At 40.9% G+C, this 21992-nt stretch overlaps 3 protein-coding genes and 1 long non-coding RNA gene across 7 annotated transcripts in view; 2 read left to right on the top strand and 2 right to left on the bottom strand.

The window, feature by feature from the left end:
• ten1 (TEN1 subunit of CST complex) overlaps window positions 1-21992 on the bottom strand; it is a 233303-nt gene that overhangs the window by 137129 nt on the left and 74182 nt on the right. The gene's annotated exons all lie outside the window — the stretch shown is intronic.
• Window positions 397-4275, top strand: LOC311010975 (uncharacterized protein). Of its 3 annotated transcripts, none has more exons than XM_084005653.1 (6): window positions 397-787; window positions 1455-1620; window positions 2242-2340; window positions 2917-3004; window positions 3123-3201; window positions 3309-4275. In XM_084005653.1, the coding sequence occupies exons 3-6, from the start codon at window positions 2269-2271 to the stop codon at window positions 3562-3564; spliced, it is 495 nt and encodes a 164-aa protein (XP_083861779.1). In that variant the 5' UTR covers window positions 397-787; window positions 1455-1620; window positions 2242-2268; the 3' UTR covers window positions 3565-4275. The 3 variants fall into 3 exon arrangements, with proteins under 3 accessions (XP_083861779.1, XP_083861778.1, XP_083861777.1); XM_084005652.1 differs by having other exon boundaries at window positions 401-787; window positions 1455-1628; window positions 2914-3004; XM_084005651.1 differs by having other exon boundaries at window positions 402-787; window positions 2914-3004.
• On the bottom strand, window positions 4200-20668 carry LOC311010974 (centrosomal protein of 95 kDa-like). Of its 2 annotated transcripts, none has more exons than XM_084005649.1 (21): window positions 20478-20668; window positions 19503-19631; window positions 18828-18935; window positions 18458-18568; window positions 17328-17448; window positions 15391-15509; window positions 14778-14983; window positions 13494-13563; window positions 13197-13264; window positions 12864-13054; window positions 12629-12755; window positions 12307-12424; window positions 12018-12229; window positions 11459-11554; window positions 10509-10659; window positions 7079-7248; window positions 6864-6938; window positions 6477-6629; window positions 5903-6049; window positions 5704-5775; window positions 4200-5259 (listed from the first exon to the last, which is right to left on the bottom strand). In XM_084005649.1, the coding sequence occupies exons 1-21, from the start codon at window positions 20500-20502 to the stop codon at window positions 5083-5085; spliced, it is 2646 nt and encodes an 881-aa protein (XP_083861775.1). In that variant the 5' UTR covers window positions 20503-20668; the 3' UTR covers window positions 4200-5082. The 2 variants fall into 2 exon arrangements, with proteins under 2 accessions (XP_083861775.1, XP_083861776.1); XM_084005650.1 differs by having other exon boundaries at window positions 12629-12749.
• On the top strand, window positions 8404-10472 carry LOC311010976. Its single transcript, XR_014596847.1, has 3 exons — window positions 8404-8617; window positions 9704-9749; window positions 9919-10472. It is a non-coding gene; the product is annotated as an uncharacterized lncRNA (long non-coding RNA).

The raw sequence follows: 21992 nt of genomic DNA, 5'->3' as shown, positions 1-21992 counted from the left end.
CCGCTCCACCAATTAACATATGGAGATCTGATCATGCTTATTAATACGAGATGTAAGGGGCCGTGGATGAAATCAGCTACTGTATTGTCGCTAATAAACGAGCATAGCGAGGAGCGTGAATTTATCAGCCTCCGTACCGGACGTGACGCCATCACGCTGTGAAAAACAAATATATTGCGGATAAAAACGTTCCAAAAGTCGGTTCCTGCCAAATGTCCCACGAAGAAGAAGAGAGTCGGATCGGAGGAAGGCCAACTGAAGTAAGACGAGAATAAGCATCGGTGCAGCAATAACGAAGTGGCAACACATTAAAGGTCATATTGATAACATTTTTATGTAAACGAATAATTAAAAAACAATACATACACAGAGCTTTAAGGGTGGTGCAGAATGAAAAGATTCACTTCTCGTGAAAAAAATGTTTTGATTGTGACTTAATCATTATTAAAAAATGTGTCGGTCCGTAATTAATGTTTTGTGTACCGTCGTGTAGATGTTTGGCTGTGGCTTCTTGTGAGCCAATTGAATAACGACGTTAGTATCACGTGGTATCTCTGCGTCGGGGGTCAAAACTTTGGGGTTGCCAGTTAGTGTGGAAAAAAAACGGAATAATGGCTGAGTTTGACGGTAAGCGGGCGGCATTTCGGTACCTGTCCCAAGTGCTAAATGACAAAAGGAGGGGCAAGGCCAGAGTGAACATTGGTTCAGCGTTTGGTCGTTGGACTCAGCAGAAGGACTTTCAAAGACTGAAAAGCCACGGCGAGGTGGCTACTTTTCTTCGTGACCGGTAAGATATCGTTAAAGCTAGCTAGCTAGCAGTTCCACGACAGTGTCGGTAACTGCTAGCTAGCTAGTGTATTTCGTTAACTAACGGGAAGCTAACGGCTAACAGTCGTGTAACGTTAACATATCTTTTTTTTTAGCTGTCGTGTCGGAATCTAACGGTTACACTGTCGTGCACGACACTATCTAACGTCATTTTATCACCGGTTTCAATCGGTTCATTTTGCGAAAAGGCATCAGCATCCACAAAACCAGTGCATGTTCGTCTCTTGGGGAAGCCAGACCCATAACGTTAGCTTACAGAGCTATGATTATATGTTTTACCTGGAGCTCAGACCTTAGTGTGTAACAGCTAGACCGAAAGAGTATGGCATTTTGTGTTTGTATACATCATCACAATGAGGCATGTTGTTAGGATTTCAAAAACTGTGCAGTAACGTTACACTACTAAACATATTTTAAACACTAGTCTATCTATCTATCTGCATATTTACATATCACATAGATTCTCATCCAAACACCAAATCAAGGAAGCAGACTGGAAGTGCCAAAGGATGTTTTTGTGGTTTAACATTTTTTACAATGTAGTGACATCGAGTGCGACATCTAGTCAATGTTGTCAATAGCACCTTTTAAAATGAATTTAATGACAGATGTTTTTTATTCTGCAGGTCAGGTCCGTGTCTCAGCTCGCTGTGGTGTGAACTACAACCACCGCCAATAAAGCACAGTGTGGAGGCCTGAAGACGCCATCGTTTAACGGTTGTACATCAGTTATCTTCAGACCAAGTCAGAGAAAAGACCCGAGCTGTCCAGGAGCTCTTCAACCCAAACCTGGTGAGAGGGTGTGTTCATGTGGTTATGTTTCATTTATACTACCACTTACCAGTTGTGGATGGTAACTAAGTACTTATTTTTACTATGTCTCAGAGGGAAATATTGTACTTTTTACTCCACTGACGGGACTTTTGTTTTACAACATCAGTTTCAGTTACTTAACCTATTTAGATTTACAATGCAAAGTATAAACCAGCTCATAAATGATGATGTATTATTAAGGATTATGATATCCAGCAATATATTACGCAGTCAAAATTAGCTCCACTTTTAGCAGCTGCAACATGAAAATAAACATTCACCACCAATTATAATCCAGTAGTGTATTATTCTGAAATAATTCTGCAATAAGTACTTTTGGAAGTATATTTTGATGCAAATAATTTCGTACTTTAGTTAAGTTTTGAATGCAAGACTACTTTTACTAAAATGAAAGATTGCTAACATTACTTTGGCTTTGATTACATTCACATTGTAGCTTGTCTCTGACTTTGCCATTTTGAATTATAATGAAATGATGAATATTGGTGTGACATTAATCCCACAACCTGCCAAAATACACGAACGTGGAGGTAGAATTGAATGTGTACCTCTCTGCTTCTTTCTGGTCTGTCGATGAAGTGAAAGTGTGCATCGGGACACTTTACAATGAGTTCACCTGAAGAAGTTCAGCAGGAAACTCGCGCTGCTCCTTCTGTCCAGTCATCTGAAAATGAAAAGGTAAATGTGGCTCTGACACACCTGTTAACTAATATAACAAGGAGCTGCCTGAGCCAGTCCTAACTATAAGCATTATCAAAGAGGAGGAGAGGAGCTTCAAAGCTGGAGGCTCTGGCTCCCATTCCACTCGGAGAATTTTATTTAAAGCACATAGTAGAAGACATCAACCATATGCATACGTAATGTGTGATACAGGTAAAATTATCCATCATTTTTACTTTTCCTGGAGGATATCCTACTTTTATTGCTTGCATACACTTTATGGTTGATGTCTAACCGTGCTGCTGTTTCATGATGCAACACAATGTACACAGCAAGTCAAAGTGTTGACTTTTTTTAAAATATGCATGCATGATTGTAAACTCGGCCGCTTTGAGTTTAGTTCCTGCTTGCAGCTGAAAACCTTCACACGGCCCTATCACTTTGATGTGATCCCACTAGCTGATCAAGCAGATAGATTTTAATTTAATCTTTTTAAATTAGAATATCTGTTTTATTGTGTATGAAATGTGCTACATAGATTAAATTATCAGCCTGTTTTAACTAAGTGTGCTGCTGGGCCCCATTTTTAAGGAGTCAGGGAATATAGATGCTGCTTGTCAAAAACTGAAGAGCCAAGACGAGATGATGACAACCAACCAGTCAGAAAATAAAGAAAATAGAGGTGAGTCGCTTTCACTTTAGCAAAGTCCTTGTCCAGCAAAAACAAAACAAAGATTGCAAGCAAATCAACATGAAAAGTGAAGTATTAACAGATACTTTTTAAATGGATCCATGCACAGATATTAAAGAAGAGGAGGATGAAGAATTCATCACTACGTTAAGTGTGGGCGACGGACGCCACCTTGTGGATTTGGGGAGGTATGCCGATAATCCCAATAACAACTTTTGTAACCTTCCTCATTAAGATTTCCTCAATCAGTTAAAAGAGCTGGCTGTGATTCGTGCATCTGTTCTGACTCCCTCAGCTCGTCAGAGTTCATCGTCGATGAAAAGTGCATCCTTCAGCTGTTCAGGTCATGCCGGGAATGCAACAAACAATGCAGAGTTAGAAAACGCGTCACAGGACTAAAGATCGTGGTTAACCAGCTTTGCACTTTCTGTGAAAGCCGCTTTGAATGGACTAACCTGCCAGATGATGATGATGATGATGATGATGATAGCGGTTGCCAGATGAATGGAAAAAATCCAGCACGTGGATGGACCAAGTCAGCCAAGCAGTAACAACAATCCTAAGATTAGCTTGAAGCAGGAATGGATTTCTGATAATTCTCGACTGTATCAAAGCTGTCGTTTGTTGTGGATTTGTTACACATGGATCAGAACCATAGCTGCATAGGTAAAACGGAGTTCTAGTGAGGCGTTTCTGTTATTCCTGTTAAGTCAGTGGAGCGGTTACAACAATGCTTGTAAATGCAGAGCTGGTTCCCTGAGGAAAGATGAACTCTTCTTTTCTTTCAAAGGACATTTTTTTTTTCCAAGTCTTACTTGATGTCAATCTTTGGATCAGTTTCCATCCATATGCTTATATATATTTTCACAATGTGCAGCTACTTAGACTTTTCAAGCAGCATTGTAATGACTCTTGTTCACTGTAGGTTGTTAAGCTCAAGACCCTGTTTACACCTGTGATGAACATGCGATCTGTATCAGGATGAGTTATTCAGGTAATGCAGGATGCATTGTGATCAAATGCCATCACACGTGGAGGAGGTCAGACTTGCATTTTGATAATAGTTGTGTATAAACGGAGTTTCTTTCCTTGACTCGATGTGAATGCAAAGGGTTAGATTTCATCCTTCCTGTTGGTTTGTCGTCCTACAGACGGAACAGCTTCATTACAGGATTTACTCAGTGACTTTGTTTTTGATACTTTGATCTTGTTTATTAGGTTCAGCCTTAAACCTGAATAAAATGCTAAAACAGTAACCTGCACCTCATCCAAATAACTTGAATCATTTAACAGTGACCCATTCCAGCCTCAAAGGGATGAGTGAGCCCAGACATTTAATGCATGAATAACAGGGCATTTGTGAGCTCATTAGATACAATATAAGTGGACAGTGTTTTAACATTGCAACCTTTTTGTTTGAAACTATGAGTAGTTCAGGTTGAGAGTGAAAACAATCAAAGGAGAAGTCTGATGAAAGACTGATTATCATCGCACCTGGTGATCAGACAGCACAATACCAGGTTAATTAAAAAAATCAAACATTAAAGTTAAAAAATAAATAATAAATTGTCATGATTAAATCTTAAAAGGAAGCACATATAAGGGGAAAAATGGAAGTTAAAATCTCTGTGGGACGTTCATGCTTGTTAACTTATCCCTATTTGGCAAGAGGAAGAACACGTTAACTAGTTGTTTGCTACAACATCAGCACACAGACTGAGGGAGACATTTAAAAACAGTCTAAATGATCAAGTATTAACACCCATGGAAGAGGAGGACTTGGTCCAAGGTGGTAAGTTCATAGCTGCTTAAGTGAGAGGAAGTTAGCTAAATTAGCTAACAGCTACATTTTGTTGTGTGTTCAGTTTATCAAATCGCCAGAACTTGCATAAGTCCATATAATGTTAATTTCCTCTTTTGTGCAAAATTCTGAGGGAAGATGTCGAGGAGACTGTGCTGTTCAGCAGTCAGAATATCGTACCCTTAGTTGTGAGAAACAAAAGTCTTCTGCAGAATGTCCCTCTGATGGAAATCCAGCCTTGATTGGGTGGTGTGTCTCGCCTCCCGGGTCAGTGCAGATAGCTGGTGTTGTACTGGAAGGAAGCCACCTGGACCCGATTGCGCAGCCTTTGGACCTCCAGATCCTGGAAGTGGTCGTCCTCGTCGTTCTGGACGATGATCTTCTGCAGCTTGCCAATTTCACGCTCCATCCTGGAACGCAGCTCTCGCTTCATCTTCAGCAGAGCCTGCAAAACAACGTGAATGGTAGTGGTCAAAGAACTGCATCCATATCTATAGACGGACTGACAGATGCCATATACAGATGATCCCGGCAGTGCCTACATGTACCAGGATGCATTGCACCTGAGCTTTTGACGCGCAACTCCCACATCCTTAAAAGAAAAAAAAAGCCGGTATCTCGTGGAGGTGGGTATTTCAAACGTAGCTGTGTAAAGAAAGCAGGACGTCTTGGAAACGTGAACCAACATGGCGACGTGGTGCATCGTGCCCGGATGCTCCAGCTACAAAAAAGAAGCAAGATGTGCGAGTGGGCGTGAACTACCAGCGGTTACCTAACAAACAATGGTTGCAAGCGATTTGATGCACATGTTGTCAGTCCGTCCAGAGACGTCTAATCAGAAGACTTAAAATGCACGGCTTGTGAAAGCATTAATAAGTGAAAGGCTTACCTTTTCTTGAGCTTTTTTCCTAACTTGGATCTCCTGCCGCTCTTGGGCAAGTTTTTCGGCAAGTAGTGAAAACTGAAAGAGAGGAAGCACATTATAGCTCCACTGGAATTTATGAGTAGATTTTAAAGTTCATTTAAAACGATACAAATAATATACATATGTGTGTGTTCTTGGTTCTTATATAGTGTGTAAGTCCTACTTGGTCTTTGTAGTAGTTCTCCATGGACTTGATGTGGTCCTGGTGTCGTTTCTGATGTTCCAGACGCTGATCCCTGGCGTAGGCTCTTTGCTCTCTCAACCGCACTTTCTGGACCTCCAAACCCTCCTCAAACAGCTGTCGAAACATCTAAACAGACAAGCAACCTAACGTCACCCAAAAGACTCTGACCCGACAATCACATTGTCTTTACTGTGATAATTAACATATTACTGAATAGCCAATTAAATTCGTCTACAGCTCTTGATCTTCTCAAACACCCACACATATTAAAATATGAAAACTTTTAATTTGCCTGATCAGGTCCAGGCTTCAGAAGATATAGACAATGTCAACAACCTCAAGTCCATTGAGTCCTTGTAGTTTGTGGGAGCCAAAATTCCCCAACATTTGCTGCTTTTTTTCTGTTTAATTTATTTGAATATTTAATCTGTTTGGGTTGGGAACTGAACTATTGGTCAAAAAAGAAAAGAAGTTTGTAGTTGTAAGTAATAGTCGCTGCCTTAGTCCTAGAAATGGAGTGCAAATTTATGAATGGCCTCCCTTCACTACCCACCCTCTCCTCCTTGGTGCGTGCCCTCATCAGGCGGGCACGGTGCTGGACATGGTAGTCGCTGTGGTACTTCTTGGCGCGAGCTATCTGCTGCCTTTGTTCCTTCAGTCTGTTCTGGGTCGACTTCTGCTGCTGGATCCCCTCTTTGAAGTCCCTCTGGAAGAGAAACAGCTTTATTAGCAACTGGCCAGCTTTATACGACAAACACTGCTTGCCCCGCACAAGCAGGTGAAGTCTGACTGCATGTGGGTACACGCCATTTTGTGCCGAGAGTTGTTTACATGCTTATGAAAATGTGATCAGACTCTGAACATCCATTGTAACTGTTGTTGATAAAGTGACTAGATTTGAAGGGACCTTCTGAAGTTATGTTTATGTGTTAATGCTTACCAGACGCCTGTTGTGTTCCTGGTCTTTGCGCTTGATTTCCACCAGCAGGTCATGTTTCCTCTGTGCTTCTTCCACCTGACAGACAAACCGGCGTTTACATGTTCATCCATCAATCCATACACCAAATCATACAATCCAGATTTTAGAGGGCACGGACACCAAAGTCAGGCACGTTTACTGCACATAGCAGACTTGGAGTGGCCACAGAGTCCTACCTGGCTGGAGAGTTTGCTGTGACGTTGGCTATGAGGGGATGACAGGGCGTGGAGTCTGTCCACCTGCTGCATCTGCTGCTCCCACATCTGGCCCAGGGCGTGGGGGGAGATGTGCAGGTGGGGCAACTCCTCCAGGAGCACAGGGAGGAGATCATTCTCCTTCACCTTCACTGGAGAGAGGACACAAACCAGGGGTCTCACTCAACCTTTGTTTACGCACAAAATTGGCTCTGAAAGAAGCGTACGGCACTTCCAAGCAAAAGTGGTGATCCATAAAAACATCAATTGATGACAGGGTTGAATTTGAGGAAATTATGAATTGTTGTGTAATTTTAGCAAAATTTCCCTTTAATTAAATAAAATCTGTACTGTAAAATCACTTGAAATTTAACATGGGCAGAGTCTCGGTCATCATGAAAAGGAATGTATTGGAAATGTAAGCTACCCTATGCAGGAACGGTTTTTATGACAGGTCTAAGATGATTATTTGATGATTGACTTTGGCGCTTCCTTTTAAATAAAAAAATTAAATATTCTTCGCTCCTTTTTTGGCCGTTCCAAGCACCTGTACCGTAACACCTTGAATACATAAAAAATCAAAATCCAACCAGCGGTAGGCTTGAGTGCAGTTGTGTGCAGCGAAGGTCACCACATCTAGAGATGGGCTGAGAAGGCTTTGTGAAACTTTTGAGGCTTCTTCCGAAAAGAGACCCGAAGCTCCAAACCCTCAAAGACAGACCATAGCAGTGACATCTAGTGGTCAGCAGCAATTATAGCAGCCACAAACTACCAAATGATTCACACATCTTGTTGATTCAAGTTCCAATACTAAAGCAATCAAGTCAGTCTTAAGCAGCTGTGTGTTCATTCTGAGAATCATTGTCCACACATGAAAGTGTTACACTTTGACCAGTTTACTAATAAAATGTTTAAATGTGTTGTCCTGATACTAATTATAATTGCTTGAAACATGATTTAGATTGATATGGTTTGTGCTGTGAAAGAGCGCGAGCATTTTGCGTCTCATAACGAATGAAGCAGCGCCAAAGATTCAAATCAGTCACCTCACTTCCAAACAATGTTAAAGTCTCTTGCTCTTTAAGTTACAATCCTGTGTTATTTTTACACGCTTAAAGCACCTTTGTTGAAATGTCAACCCCTGTGATTATTTTATTTTATTTTATCTTGTTAATGTGTTAACAAGATCAAATGTTTTTTCCTTAAATTATTTTTAAAAGATGTGTTTTTCAAATTGAAATGTACGGAAATTGTGATCTGAAATAAAGTTTGAAAAAAAAGTCACCTCACTTCCGGTGTTTCATTGGGTCACGTGATAACAGAGATTTGCTAGGAGCGTCGACACAGTTCGAAGCAGTGTGGCGGTAATGCAATTTGTAGGATGCCAACTGTCGTAAAACACTGAAGAAGAAGAACCAGTCTGCTTCAACAAAGGGAGACAGGCTTCTCCGTGTCAAACGTTCATCTCTACAAACACCTACAGCTGTTCCGAGAGACGAGAAGCCAGACGCGGGAGCAGAGGTAACGTGATGCTTTAGCTAATAGCTAACTGCTCATTAACTCAACTCTGTCGTCCAAAACAACGCTAACGCACCAGGGGACGGACCTATTGTTAGCTGTGAGGTACTTATCCATAGTCGGTGAATATTAACTACGGTGCATGGCGCTGGCCGCTGGACAGCAAAATTAAATCTCACCTGAAAACATCAACACCAGCTCAAATGAAAGCTCTCCTTTGGCACTGCATTTCCCCCAAACACAGAACTTCCTGCAGCATATGTCTATATGCTGTACATGATGTGTAGGCGAGGGTAACTTTTCGTCTTCATAGCTCGTTTATGATGGCAATGCCATATAAAATGCATAACAAAGGGCAGTCTAATCCTGCCTTTCCTCCTATTAAGTCTGAGTCAGAGGTCAGTTTATGGCTGCTGTCTGCAGTTCATACTTAATTCAAAACATATGCTGATAATACAATTTACTTAGATATAAAACGTATTTACATAAATTATATTATATAAACACATTTGTGAAATGTATCTTCCTTCTTCAGGCCTTCACGTTTTCTGAAAGTCTGCAAGACTGCAAGAAGTTGTGTATCTCTCTGTGTCCATGAGCACGCGTTTATCACATTGAAGGGCATTTTGCTGTTGCTGCTATAATCACACATTTTCCTTTTCTTTTATCTATCGCTTCCATAAACCGCTAAAGTCTGACCCAAAACAGCCGATCTGTGGCACTGAATAGCACAGTTGCATTTATACATAGTAAAACAGAAGTTCTATGGTTGAGGAAATGTAATGTTGATGCAATGCAGACAATCAGAAAACTACATTGTCAGGGCTTAAGACGTGGAAGAGTCAGGCATTCGTGTGAAAACAGTTGATCAAGGGAACGTCTGCATCCATTTTTGGCAGGCAAACTGAGGCTATGTTTACACGACAATGGTCTTGCTAAAAACAGGGACGTTTTTCCTTTGCGTTTTAAAAGAAGTTCCGCATTTGACACTATTTTGAAAACGAACCGCATGCACGCTGGAAAAAAACCCAATGTACTCCTTTCAACTAAAAAGATAAATTTACTGACGGTAGCTATATTAATTCACAGGCATCCAAGTAAACGTACCTGAGACGTGCACTGCAACTATGGAGAAGTAAGTCAACAAATAACTTTAACCACTTTCCCTAATGTGTTGCCCAAGTAAACCAGGTGTCAAGATAAATGCAAACAGTTCTGTGATACAGTATGACTTCAGAGCTTCCTTATACCCAGGTCAGTTACTGCATATAACGAGTGTCGTTATCCTTTCTGCCCTGCAACAGACCAACTCTGCAGCACATTGTTGAAGAGGAGGCCATCATGGAGCTGATGAAGAACTGCCCAAAGTGTGACAGAAAGTGCCTCTGTAGAAAAAGCACTTTCGGTCCTTACATCATAGTCTACCAGAGCTGCTACTTTTGCAGTTATCAACGCAAGTGGGCAAACCAGCCTGAAGCTTTGAATATTAATAAGGCAAGCCTGAATAAGGCAAGCCTGAAAAAGGCACGCCAGGAACTGAAAAAGGCAATCGTGCGGCCCAAGAACAAACTTCGTACGTTAATGCCAAAGCCCAGTCATCACATCTTAATAACACAAGTACTTCTGAATCCTCCTTCTCAGAGCCCCACTTCTCATTAGAGACCCGAAGAGCCAAGTGTCAACTCTGTCTTGGATGTGATTGACTTTCTGAAAGTGGGAATCAGGACAGTTACAGATATTTACATTTAGGTCATTTAGCAGACGCTTTTGTCCAAAAGCTATGATCAGATAGCTATAGGTAAGGTTTTTTTTTTGTTTTTTTTTGTTAATATGTAGATCATTATGAAGCAGTTGGAGAAGTTTGATTTGTTAAAATAAACAAGTCTTAACCTACTTGATGGAGCTTTCCTTGGGGCCTCCTGCCGTCTCCGTCCCACTGTGGTTTGTGCGTTACGTTGTGAGCTATGCTGGGCCTTTGTTCTAGCTGGGGACAGTCTTGGGGCTTCAGAAACATCCCTTAGTATGGCCTCTCTGTACTGACGCTCCTACACACACACACGCACACATGCATCAAGTTTATGCCGACTTTGAAGTAAATTGGTGTTTACAGATTAAAAGGTCAGTTAAAAGAGAAAACAGCGAACATACCATTAAGGTGCTTTTTTTTAAATTATAGATATAGATAAAATTGAATATTGGAAGTTTCTTTGGATACACCCTAAAGTCTTTACTGTGTTATGAATAATTGTGCATTTTATTCTTAATACCCACCAGAACAAATTACTTTCACAAAATTAATTTTATTAGTGAAGCAAGTACATCTGCATAAGCGGATATGATTACAGGATTGTGCATCACTTCTATAATCTCAAGGTTGTGATTTGTTTTACAATGTTAAGTATTTAAATCATTGTGATGTAAACTGTGTGACAATCAGGTCACTATTTCTATTATTGCCTGTGTAATATCTTGGTAACAGTAACATTTTACCGGTAAATTGTCACTAATTTCCACATAAAGTTAAGAACTAAGCAACTGTGGACAAGCAGAGTTAGTAGACACAAACTATGCATATTCAAACTGAAACGGTGCAAACAAAAGTTTGCTTGTTTGTGTGGGTTGGGGGAAGGATTTCTATATCACATGAGATCCCTTGGGAATACTGGGAAGAGGACTTAATATTGAGAAAGTCATTCCTTTAAAATCATGTGATGAAGATTATATCAATATGACAGACAGACAAAGCTCTGCTTGATGTCTCAAACAGGGATGTGCTGTAGAGAAAGAGGGGAAGTGCGAGGTCCTTATGTACTCATTACACTAGACATCATACTAATGACTTACGGCTTCCTGAGCTTTGAGGCGTGCCTTGTCTAGATCTGCCCGTTCTTTGTCTTCATATCTTTCCAACTCCTCCTCATAGGCCTGATTCTCCAGATGCTGAAAGAAGACTCATTTTTACTTCATAGAAACAAGACATGAATAGAAATAAGAGCGGAAGCAAATTCATTTAATCAGAATTTTTTTTTGTTTCAACTGAGATAATTATTTGAGTGATAACATAAATGCAAGTACACAATGTCTTGGTGTATCTATTTTATTTTTTGTATTTGCAACCCCTGTGAAAACGCCAACTTGGCTAGCAAACTTTGTTACTGGTTGGCATCATGTCCCAATCGTAATCATTTTAAGGCTAGAAAATCTAACAAATCAATAACTTCAGCTTTAATAATAATAATAATAACTTTATTTGTATAGCACCTTTAAAAACAGCAGTTGTCAGTATTTTCCATATTATAAAACTTTGAACATACCTCTGTGTATGCTCTGCTCTATAAATAAAACTGCCTATATGGTATATTTAAAGGAAAAGCTCTAAAGAAAATAGTAACCATGGTCATACCTTGCTATGTTTTCGGTGAGACGGTCTGTGGTGTAGCTCTCTTCGCCTCGAATAATCAGGAGTTGTGAGGTTTGTTTGCCTCCCAGCGTCCAGACTCCAGGCCTCTGCCATGGCGTCTTCTGACCGTCCCTGGAGGGAGCGATGGACCCGCGGAGGAGAGGGGGATAAGGAGCGCGTCCGGTGGGTGGATTCAGCGTCAGGTATTCCTAAAACTAATAAATGTTACAAGTCAATACATTTATTTTTAGTGAGTATTGAAACTGTTTACTTAGATATAAAGTGTATTTACCAGTGTGCTGTCTGGCAGCCCTGCGACACTCCATGACGCTGTCACTGTGGTGGGATTGCTTGTCCTCTTCTCTGACTTCACTGGACTCTCCACTTTCATCCAGAACTCGTTTGAGCATCTAGAGGAATAACAAATGTTTCAAATGTAAAAGTGATATTACGCAAATACAAATATGTATTTATATACTGTTGAAATAAAGCAAACTGCACTTAGCTGAACATAATCACATGAACTTCCATTTAGAAAATAGAGAGCAGATGAAAAACTTACTTTGGCTTGAAAACATTCATGAAAATATGGTGAGACCTTATCTATAACACACCTGATCGAGTTCCTCGAGTCGATGGGAGAGGTTTTCAGATATGTGATGCAGCTCCTCTTCTGCTTTCTTGTTCCTCTGTCTGCAATAGGACAGAGGCTCCGGCAAAACTTCCTCCCCGAACCTGTTTCTGTGCAGGACGATGATTACAAAGACAACATACAGCAGAGATAGTTAGACAGTCAGAAAAGTAAGAATTACCACATTGTCCTTATTCGGTAGCTTCCTACCGTCTTACCGAAGGCCTGTCCTATCGTTGTGAGCTATCCTTCTGTCCAGTTGTCTTGGTGTATAACTTGGACCTTCCTCATCTTGCTCTTCCTCCTCAGTGAGAGAAGGGGTTGTGGCTGCCATCTCATCCTGCAGGGTGAGGAAGAGCACATCTGGCTTGGTGCGGAATAAAACCCTCCTGGGACCCCCGTTTGTTGGCTGAAATTAGACAAAGAGTGAATCCAGTGAATTTGATTAGCATAAAGTATAACACAGAATGCAAATGAGCTAATGGAAAATAGAAAACGATGTGATCATATTTTTTAGGATCACATCCAACGTGTTTGTTATTCTCCCTTACCTCTAGCGTCTCTCCCTCTATTTCTGTCCTGGCTCTTTGCTGACTGGACAAAGACTTCTCACTCGCAGCTGGAAATTGAGCAAACCATGACATGGAGACCAAAGTTACAGCTCACTCTGATGGGGAAGTATAGTACAATGTGTAACTGCCCTACCATTGTCAACTCCAACATTAACTTAATAACCATCGATCCAATCAAGTGCAAGCAGGCTGGAATCCCATCATCAAGAAACCAAGCATTAAACTACTTGAGTTCCTGATCTGAATAACAATGAAAGGTACATTTATTTCACTCACCTGGAGACTGGAAAGGAGGAGGAGTCTGTAGTCCATTGGTAACAACTCTCTCAGCTAGTGGTTCAGAAGTCTGTGTGAGAAGAACGTGAGAAACAAAGTGAGAGGGGGAAAAGAGCAAGACAATGCCTGTGAAATAGAAACCATTACCATTTAACTAGAGAGGGGCACATGTTAAAAAAATAATTTTACTTTAAAATCACTCACAAGAGAAACCGTAGATCACCAGACACAAGACTTCTAGAACATATTGACACTGTGATAGCCCAACCAAGTTTATTTGAGCTGGGAGGATGTTGTTGTGTGCACTGTTATAGAAGCAGGCCTGAAGTACATTGTCTGTTTTTAGTCAACCAATAGGCTTTTAATGATGAGTGGACGGTTAAAAACCAGAACTTGGTCAAGACTAAACTCCTAAGCATAATTACTCAAAAGCCAGATTCAGGACACAATCTCAGTATTCTTAAATCATCATGCTATAGACTTTAACTATTAGTGGCTTAGTGTGCAGACTCGTATTCAACTTCCTAAAATACTTTCAAAAGAACTGCTAGTGTGTTGACATCTTTGTTCCAGATCAGGGTTTGGTTTATGTACACAAAATAATCCAAACGAAATCTGACTCACACACAGTGAGGGTGTGGTTGGTTGTAGCTGTAGGCCATTTAAGAAGTTGACTCATAGAGCAGGTTCACCTCTAGGAATGTGTCTCTTCCAAGCTAATTAATAGACAGCAGACAATCAAAAGGCTATCAAATGGAATGGCCCTTTAGAGGTGTGGTAGCTGATTGTTAATACAGCATTGTTTTTAAACTCAGGAAGCCTGAAAAGTAAAACACCTGAGCTTCCCACAGGCCATCACCCCGATGAAAAGTTAAATCAGTCATACACTATCAAAATATCCAGTGCTGCCATTATAGATGATAATTTCACCATTTTTAATGCACACATGTTCAAATATGTACATATCATCCGTCACTGTCAATGAGACTCTTGCTTGCTGTATAAACAGTATATATAAATCCAATAAAGGTGATTCTGATTACTGAAGTTACTCCATGCCATTTTGAACCAGTCAGCATATGCAAATCCTTCCTATATTGTCCTGGCATCACTAAAAGAGGAAGTGTTAGAATGTTAAAGTGCCTGTGTGTGACTGTCTTGCATTGCTGGTAGTTAGGTAAGATATCTCATTTCCTCTGGAACTTTGGACAGATAACCAAGTTTACATGTCCTGTCATTGCATGCAAATAAGAGGTCAGTTGATGGTGAAACAATTGAAGTTACCTCTGTAGTGACAGGAACGGCTTTCTCCCCTGGGTGCCCTTGGCTGAGGCCAACAACTGTCGGGGATTTGCTGGGTGAGCGTGGGTCCATGTCGGGTCTGTAGGAGGTGTTGCTCTGAGTGGGTGGCTGCAGAGCGATGGCTCTGAGCAGCGGTTCGGTCAGTGGAGCATCCTGGGCTTCCAGAGGACCAGAGGCAGTGACTGCGTCTGAGGTTTGGGGAGGGACAAATCATGCGATTTATTGAAATAGTTGGTTACAGTAACAGTTTAAACCTACCCTGGTAGCCGAATGGTTACAGTCCAAAGACATAATCATTCGTCTTGCATGTCAAAATGTCTATTTTAGGAGCTTTCCAGATCTAAGCTGGGTCTGGGATCGGAGAAAATGTTTAAAAAAAGAAATTACTACTGTAATAATAAATTAATCAAAATATAAATGACAGAGCAGATGCCATGGTTTGCAGAGAAGGTATACTGTAACAACTAAACCAAAACCTTTAAATCAGTGCATAAAACAAAAAATGTCTGGAAAGTCAGAGGGATAAAACCATTGATCTGTATATATAAAGACAAGAAGGTATTTTGCCCAAACAAAGTAAGTTAGTGCGTCTTACCTTCTGGTTTGGCTGTGAATGTACGTGCAGAGACTCCCAGCCCAATGAGCTCACTAGTTGATCCCGTCTCCTCAGCATTCCAGGTATGGAGGGAATGTTTACTGGAATGGCCAGTGGATCTGAACAACAAGACATGATATTATTTACCAAAAGTTCACACAATTAGTTTACATTCAAATGATTGATGTTTACTTTGATATATTTTCTCTGAATTCATCAAATTGAGCTGGTGGAGCCTTTGCTCAAATTACCCTGCGATGCCAACAAAAACACAATCATTCTCCTGACATGAATAACAACATGGGTAGTTGTTAGATGCCATCATAGACGCCAACCCCCAGACTGTGTCTGCATTACTAAGCATGAACGTTTTACTCTTCACTCCAACAGCAGGAAAATATGGGAAAAGGGCAGACGACCATTGAGTGAGTATTTCTGTCATTTAACGCTATTGTAAGCTATTTTGAGTTGCCTCTAGTGAAATGGTGATTGAATTTAATGTGGGCTTTCTACATCAATCCAGCTACGCACTAAGGAATCAACTGCTTTAATTGACTACATTTACCATCAACACTGATTAGGCATCCACATAAAAAGGTGGATTTTGTCCCATTTATTATTTAAACAACACATTTACTGCTAGAAAGTTAGCCTAACTGGCTGTTGTGTCAACAGACCGTACAACCCGGATCTGCCCTTAAGATAAATGACGTGGTCGCATCAAGTGGAACAAATCTATACGTCAGCAATATTTTGGTTTATGGGGGAGCTGAAACAATTAAGAACAGTTGGTATCGTTTTATTTTGTTTGACATTTGTATTCCTTCATGCATTGCCTTTTCTCGGTAAAAGTCAAGGGTTTTTTAACCTGCGATGCCCCGAGTTTGAATCTGACAAACATGTATCATATGATCCTCTCTCCCAATTATAATCTCTACTGTCAATTATTAAATAAAGGCAGAATTTTCACATGTATATTCTTTTTGAGAACTATACAAAACATGTTGGTTTTTCCATGAGACTCTAGTGGTAAATGTAAGATGTACTGTATGTATATATACATTTTGTTTGTTTGAACCTCCCACCACTTGGTGGAGTAGAGTGCTCATTATATATCGCATGGATCCAGAGGTAACGAGTGATTAAATGCACCTGTGTGAGTGATTTGTTTGTGAGACACTTGGGAGAGGCACATTGTTTTTTGACCACACAAATTTAATGATATTTGTATGTTAGAAACTTTGTTTTTAGAGGAAAATTGTATTTTGAAAATAAAAAGCTAGAATAAATTGCATCAGTTTATCTTTAGAAACTATGGACATTTCATTTGTGTGTGAAAAAGACTTTTACTGGGTTCTCACCATAGTATTAAAAGTATTAAAAACTACTTCACGAGGACAGCGTTGGATTTTGTTGGCTTTTCCCCTGAGGGCAGCGTTGCATTCCTGCTGCTCTATTATTCGTCTGACCAGTTTGGAACCAGAGCTGCTGGAGCTACCAGGACTTGTGATCAGCTGATTGCCGCCAACACTGAGGTATGTGTGCAGCGGTACACAAAGGAATGGTTTGTGCATAAAATCCAATGCATTGACGGTGACTAACAATACATTGAACAGGCTCTTGGGCTACAACGTTGCATTCAGATGGACACATTTAAGTACAGATTTAACATCAGAAATGTTATTCATGATCAATTCTGTCTATGATCTGTTGGGTTTCACAATCCCGTCAAAGGGGGTCACGACACCATCTCTTATTTCCCACAATGATAACCTACGTCATTTTCAAAGAATCGCACTGACTGACTTGAACGCACCAAGTTATGGCCTCACCTCACAAAAATCTTAATTTATCTCCAATGCAATTCAACTTGAGTTCAATGTCTGTCTCTTAGTGTTTGGCGATCATGTGTTGTGCATCTCAGGAAAAAAACTTACTCTCCACTGGAAGACAATGATGCGCCCTCCAGTTCAGTCTCCTGGTGCTCTGTGGCTTCGCAGCTGGTGGGTTCCTTGGTTTCATCAGGCACATCCTCATTGAGACTGTCACTCAGTTCCTCTGAAAAAAGAAAGGAACCGTAGTAATTAGCTCAAAGGAGAGGGGGAAAAACAAACTAAAACTAAACAAACCGTAAAAAAGAAAAAAGACAACAAAAAGCAATACTTGCTAACGTGACCTCAAAGAGGAACAACCACATGACCTTTTATTTCAACAACTAGACTGTTCCACTGAGTCAAACACTGTGGAAATTCACTGTTGAGGGCAAAAAAAAAGACAAACCTAAAACACTGTAAAAAGTCTGACAAACATCTTGTAGTTTAGAGCACAAAAGTAAACCTGAAATCTAAATACAGCAACTACTAAGCACAAGCACAACTCATTATGAGGCACTGAAGATAAATACCGCAGTGTACAATGTGACCGCAGTTCAGATGAATAAACATGTTCGGCCCCAAACACCTCCAACACTGTAAACAGACCACTGTTGGCTTCATTGTACTCACTATTCATTACTGCACGTACAGGACATTTAATTAGGCCTAGAAACTGTGCAGACACAGTAAGACACACAGTAAGTGCAGCCACAGTCATTAACTACTAATTGCTGTTTGGCAGCGGTTGGAGGGACGTTTCACTCACACAGAGACATGCTCAGTTCTGCCAAATGAAGAGAGCCGACTGTTCTCTAAAAATCCTGCTCCAACTGGCCTTAAACTAGGTTTAGGACACATTATGTCCTCTTCATGCTGAAGGACATACCGGCATTCTCACCTTATGACTTATGTCTCAGTCAATGAAAAGGAGTAGCACAAGAGACTGAGAACATTTATTTTGTTATGCATTGGTGTTAATAATCTTTCATCAACATTAGCATGACACCAGCTTTTTCAAGTTACTAAAGCAGAATATTTCTGAAAATACAAAGCCATACAATGTGATTCAAATATAACAATTTCTGACATAATAAAGCAAAGCCATTTTGTGTTTAAACATTTTTTTTCTCCAAAGATAAAAATGTATTATTATCGGTCAAGCTGATGAAGGAAAAGTGACAAATGAAACCTACCACCAGTCTGTGAATCCGTGCTTATCTCCTCCTTGAGATATTCCAGGAGGCCATCAAAGATTTCCAGGAGGTTCTTGATAGACTCTTTGTCTCCCCTGACAACATTTTCTCCTGTGAACACACACCCATCGTCAGTGCCCATCGGTTTTAGTGCTGACGAATAAAGGGGATTATAAATGTCTTTGTGTTTGCTGGTTATCCTTTCAGGAAATAAAGACATTTGGCCATGCAGCCCTAAAAAGTGACATGACGGTGACATTTTCCACAATCTCAAGTCGAAAGTATTACATAATGTATGAAGCAGTTAATCAGAGTAGCTCTTCATACATGCATGTGACTTTGTTTTAAAGAGTGAACATGTGTATCATACCTGTAATGTGTGAGAGACTGATCTGGAGGTAATCCAGGGAGAGCGAATCAATCACAGACTGAACGTTATGGACATCATCCTCTTGACTGCATGGCGCTGCAATGTAATCTAAACGGATACATACACACCTAATGTGAGCAACCAAAGCATGTAGGAAACCACAGAAACATTGGATATGCTCACAATGCCAAACTTGCAGCACCATACATCAACACACTTCCTTGAATATGTTGGGCCTTCACTTTAGCTCTTGCAAGAAAGAGCTCAGCAATCTAAACAGTCTCATGATGGCATGTTTAAGGGTCTTAGGAAGCATTCCTGACATAGTAAGCACACTCAGGAGATCATGCTTTAAACTAGAACCTCAGCTTGTTAACCTTCACTGTATTTGGCTGTGTGAGTCAGATTTGAAATGACCTTGTTAGGGCTACAAATAATGGTTTCATCATCAATTACTCTGCTAATTATTTGCTATTTGAGTCAATTAATAATTTGGTCTCTTTAGCTGTTCTGACCAACTAAATCTTTAGACATTTGGAATATTTGGTTACATTAAAAAGAAAAGGAAAATAACAGAATATTTGGCTGACACTTTTTTTTAAATAGTTGCCCATTATTTTTCTATAGATTGACTAACTTGCATTGACATTTGGTTGTTCTGCAGCTTGATCTTACCTGGAATTTTCTCGCCCAAGATGTTTTCGTACAGTGCAATGAAAACATTTGCATCACAGTCCGCCAGTTTCCTCAGCCTTAAGTTTATGGGACACTTGCTGAGGAGATCATTTGCCACATCTACCCAATCTGCAGAAGAATGCAACAGTCTTCATAAATAACCCAACAAGTACAGTCCTTTTAAACGGAAGGTTGAATTAAATAATCTAGACAGTATTTCTACAGAACAATTAAAAACAATAGTTGAAATAGTTCCTTAGTACAGGAGACATCAGTGTGCCATGAATGATTTTAGTGGATTATATATATATATATATATATATTTTTTTTATTTTTTTATTCCGGGTTCCGGGTATCTCCTCTAGGGGTGTTGATGTTCAATCCGCGGCAAACTTAAGTGAGAGAGCGGGGAGTCATCTCTCCCCGTCTCATATACGCCAGCTACCACACGTTTATTTTTTCATGTTAAGTGTTGCATCTTGTTTGTTGCGCGTTCTTCTAATGGGTGTTGAGTCTGACAGTATAGAGAGTACCTGTAAGTGAACTAGCTAACCGGTACAGTTAAAGACCACCGGCGGATGACGTTACATTAAGTCCGAAACAAAAACGACTGTCTGATGAAACGACTAGCAGACTACCGTCGACAGTTACCTGCCATCTTCAACTTTAACCCCCCCTGTGACGTGTATTACCAACTTCACCGGCGGACTCAAGTAACGTTAGCTAGCTTACGTAGCTACTTCGGTCTGTTCCCATACGTACGTACATGTTAATGAAAGGACGTCAAACTATAAGCGGTGGAATGGAAACGTATCTCTAACGTTAAACCTACGGATTTGACCACATATGCGGACAGACTCGTTGACAGCGGGGAAGCTACGATAACCTGGTAGCTATCGTTAGCTTTAAGTTAGCGTTACCATTACGTGTCGCTAGCTTTCTCCGGACCGGAGCACAGAGTCTCGGCTGCCTTACCTCTCTCTCCCTCCTGGGTTCCCATGAAACAGCTGTTCACGAGAGGCAGTTGGAGCTCAAAATCCACGGACTAAGTTAGCTGGAAGTGAGTTTCGTGTAACACGGAGCCACGTCCTAAGAACCAGGGTCAGTTTTTGGTGTTTGTTGTGGGTTTCGGGGAGAAGGAACTATCGTCTCCCATTTAAAATTGAAGTCTTGTTTGATTGGACGTTACGCTCGTTCTTTGTTTCCGGAAGTCGGCTTTGATTGGTGCGTACTGCCCTCTGCTGGTTACGGTGTATAACGCAGGTAGTAATAACAAATAAGCATCAAATCTCTTCTTTTTTTTTGACCAACTCAACTGATACTACCCTGGAAAATATAACTTAATTTCACAAAACTGCATTCCTACACATTCAAAGGTTGGGGTATTATTAAAAACACCACCAGGAATTGTTTAAATTGTATTATGCGTTTTTAGCACTTTGACCTGGCTGTTTCCTAGTTGTTAGTTGCATAGCTGTTGGGTTTTGAAGCATTCATTGATCCCACATTCTCTGCATACACCCCATTCGTAGGGTTGCTCGCATAGAAGCGTTTTAATAGCTCCTTGTCCACGTACGTCGTGTTCCAGTAGCCCATTTCTCATCAGGCTGCCCAGGTTCCTCAACACCTGACATGGACCTTGTTGACAGTGTGGCTCTTGTACAACAGAGCCGTTTAAATATTAGTGAGCCTTGTGCTTTTCCTACTTTAATTCATAACATATGTTGTTAAAAGGTGAATTTACCCACTAGCCATGGAACAGGAGGTATCCTCCCTCCTGACCAAGGGTGCAATTGAGCCATTTTCTTTGAACAATTCCTGCTCATGGCTCAGGTGTTACTGTGGCCGAAGACGGAAATGGTCCCTCCTAAGGTGCTGGCACGCTCACACCTCAATCGGCCTATCCAACTGGCAAAGTGAAGAGAAGGCCCTTAAAGCCTATGTGGAAACTACCACGTGCATATGGTGGTCTGTATTCGTCTGTTACGATGGTCCTAAGAGAGGCTGCTCTTTCACAGGAGCGCCTGTCCCACTAGATTGTAGAGGTCATTGCCTGCACATACGAGGCGAATGGCTGGTCCCCCATTTCATCCAGGGTGAAATGTCACACTACCACGGGTGTCTCTACTTCATTGGCGACCTTGAGAGGGGTGCCCTTGGAGGTCATATGTGTCACGGCCTAATGGGCATCGGCGAGCACTTTCCTGGGCATGGCCCTTTTGGCCGATGTCCTCTACTGCATCTGCTCTGCTGTATGCAGGACTCTGTATGCTATAAGCCATCCAGTGTGAATCACTGCCTCTGGCGGTCAGTACGGATGAAATAGATCGAAAATTACGAATGTAACTACAGTTATATGAATCCTGGATTCTCAGTTCTCAGTCACTCAGAATAGCCGGCGAGAAGATTGTGCTGTATGACACCGGAAGTTATACCAGAGCCGGTGTTATCTGAGGGTCACATCAGTACATTGCTGGTTAGTTTCTGGGG

The sequence above is a fragment of the Eutrigla gurnardus genome (assembly GCF_963514095.1).
Source record: "Eutrigla gurnardus genome assembly, chromosome: 3".
NCBI classification, from domain to species: domain Eukaryota; kingdom Metazoa; phylum Chordata; class Actinopteri; order Perciformes; family Triglidae; genus Eutrigla; species Eutrigla gurnardus.
Note: the sequence above shows the minus strand (reverse complement) of the source record. Positions and strands in the feature narration are given on the sequence as shown.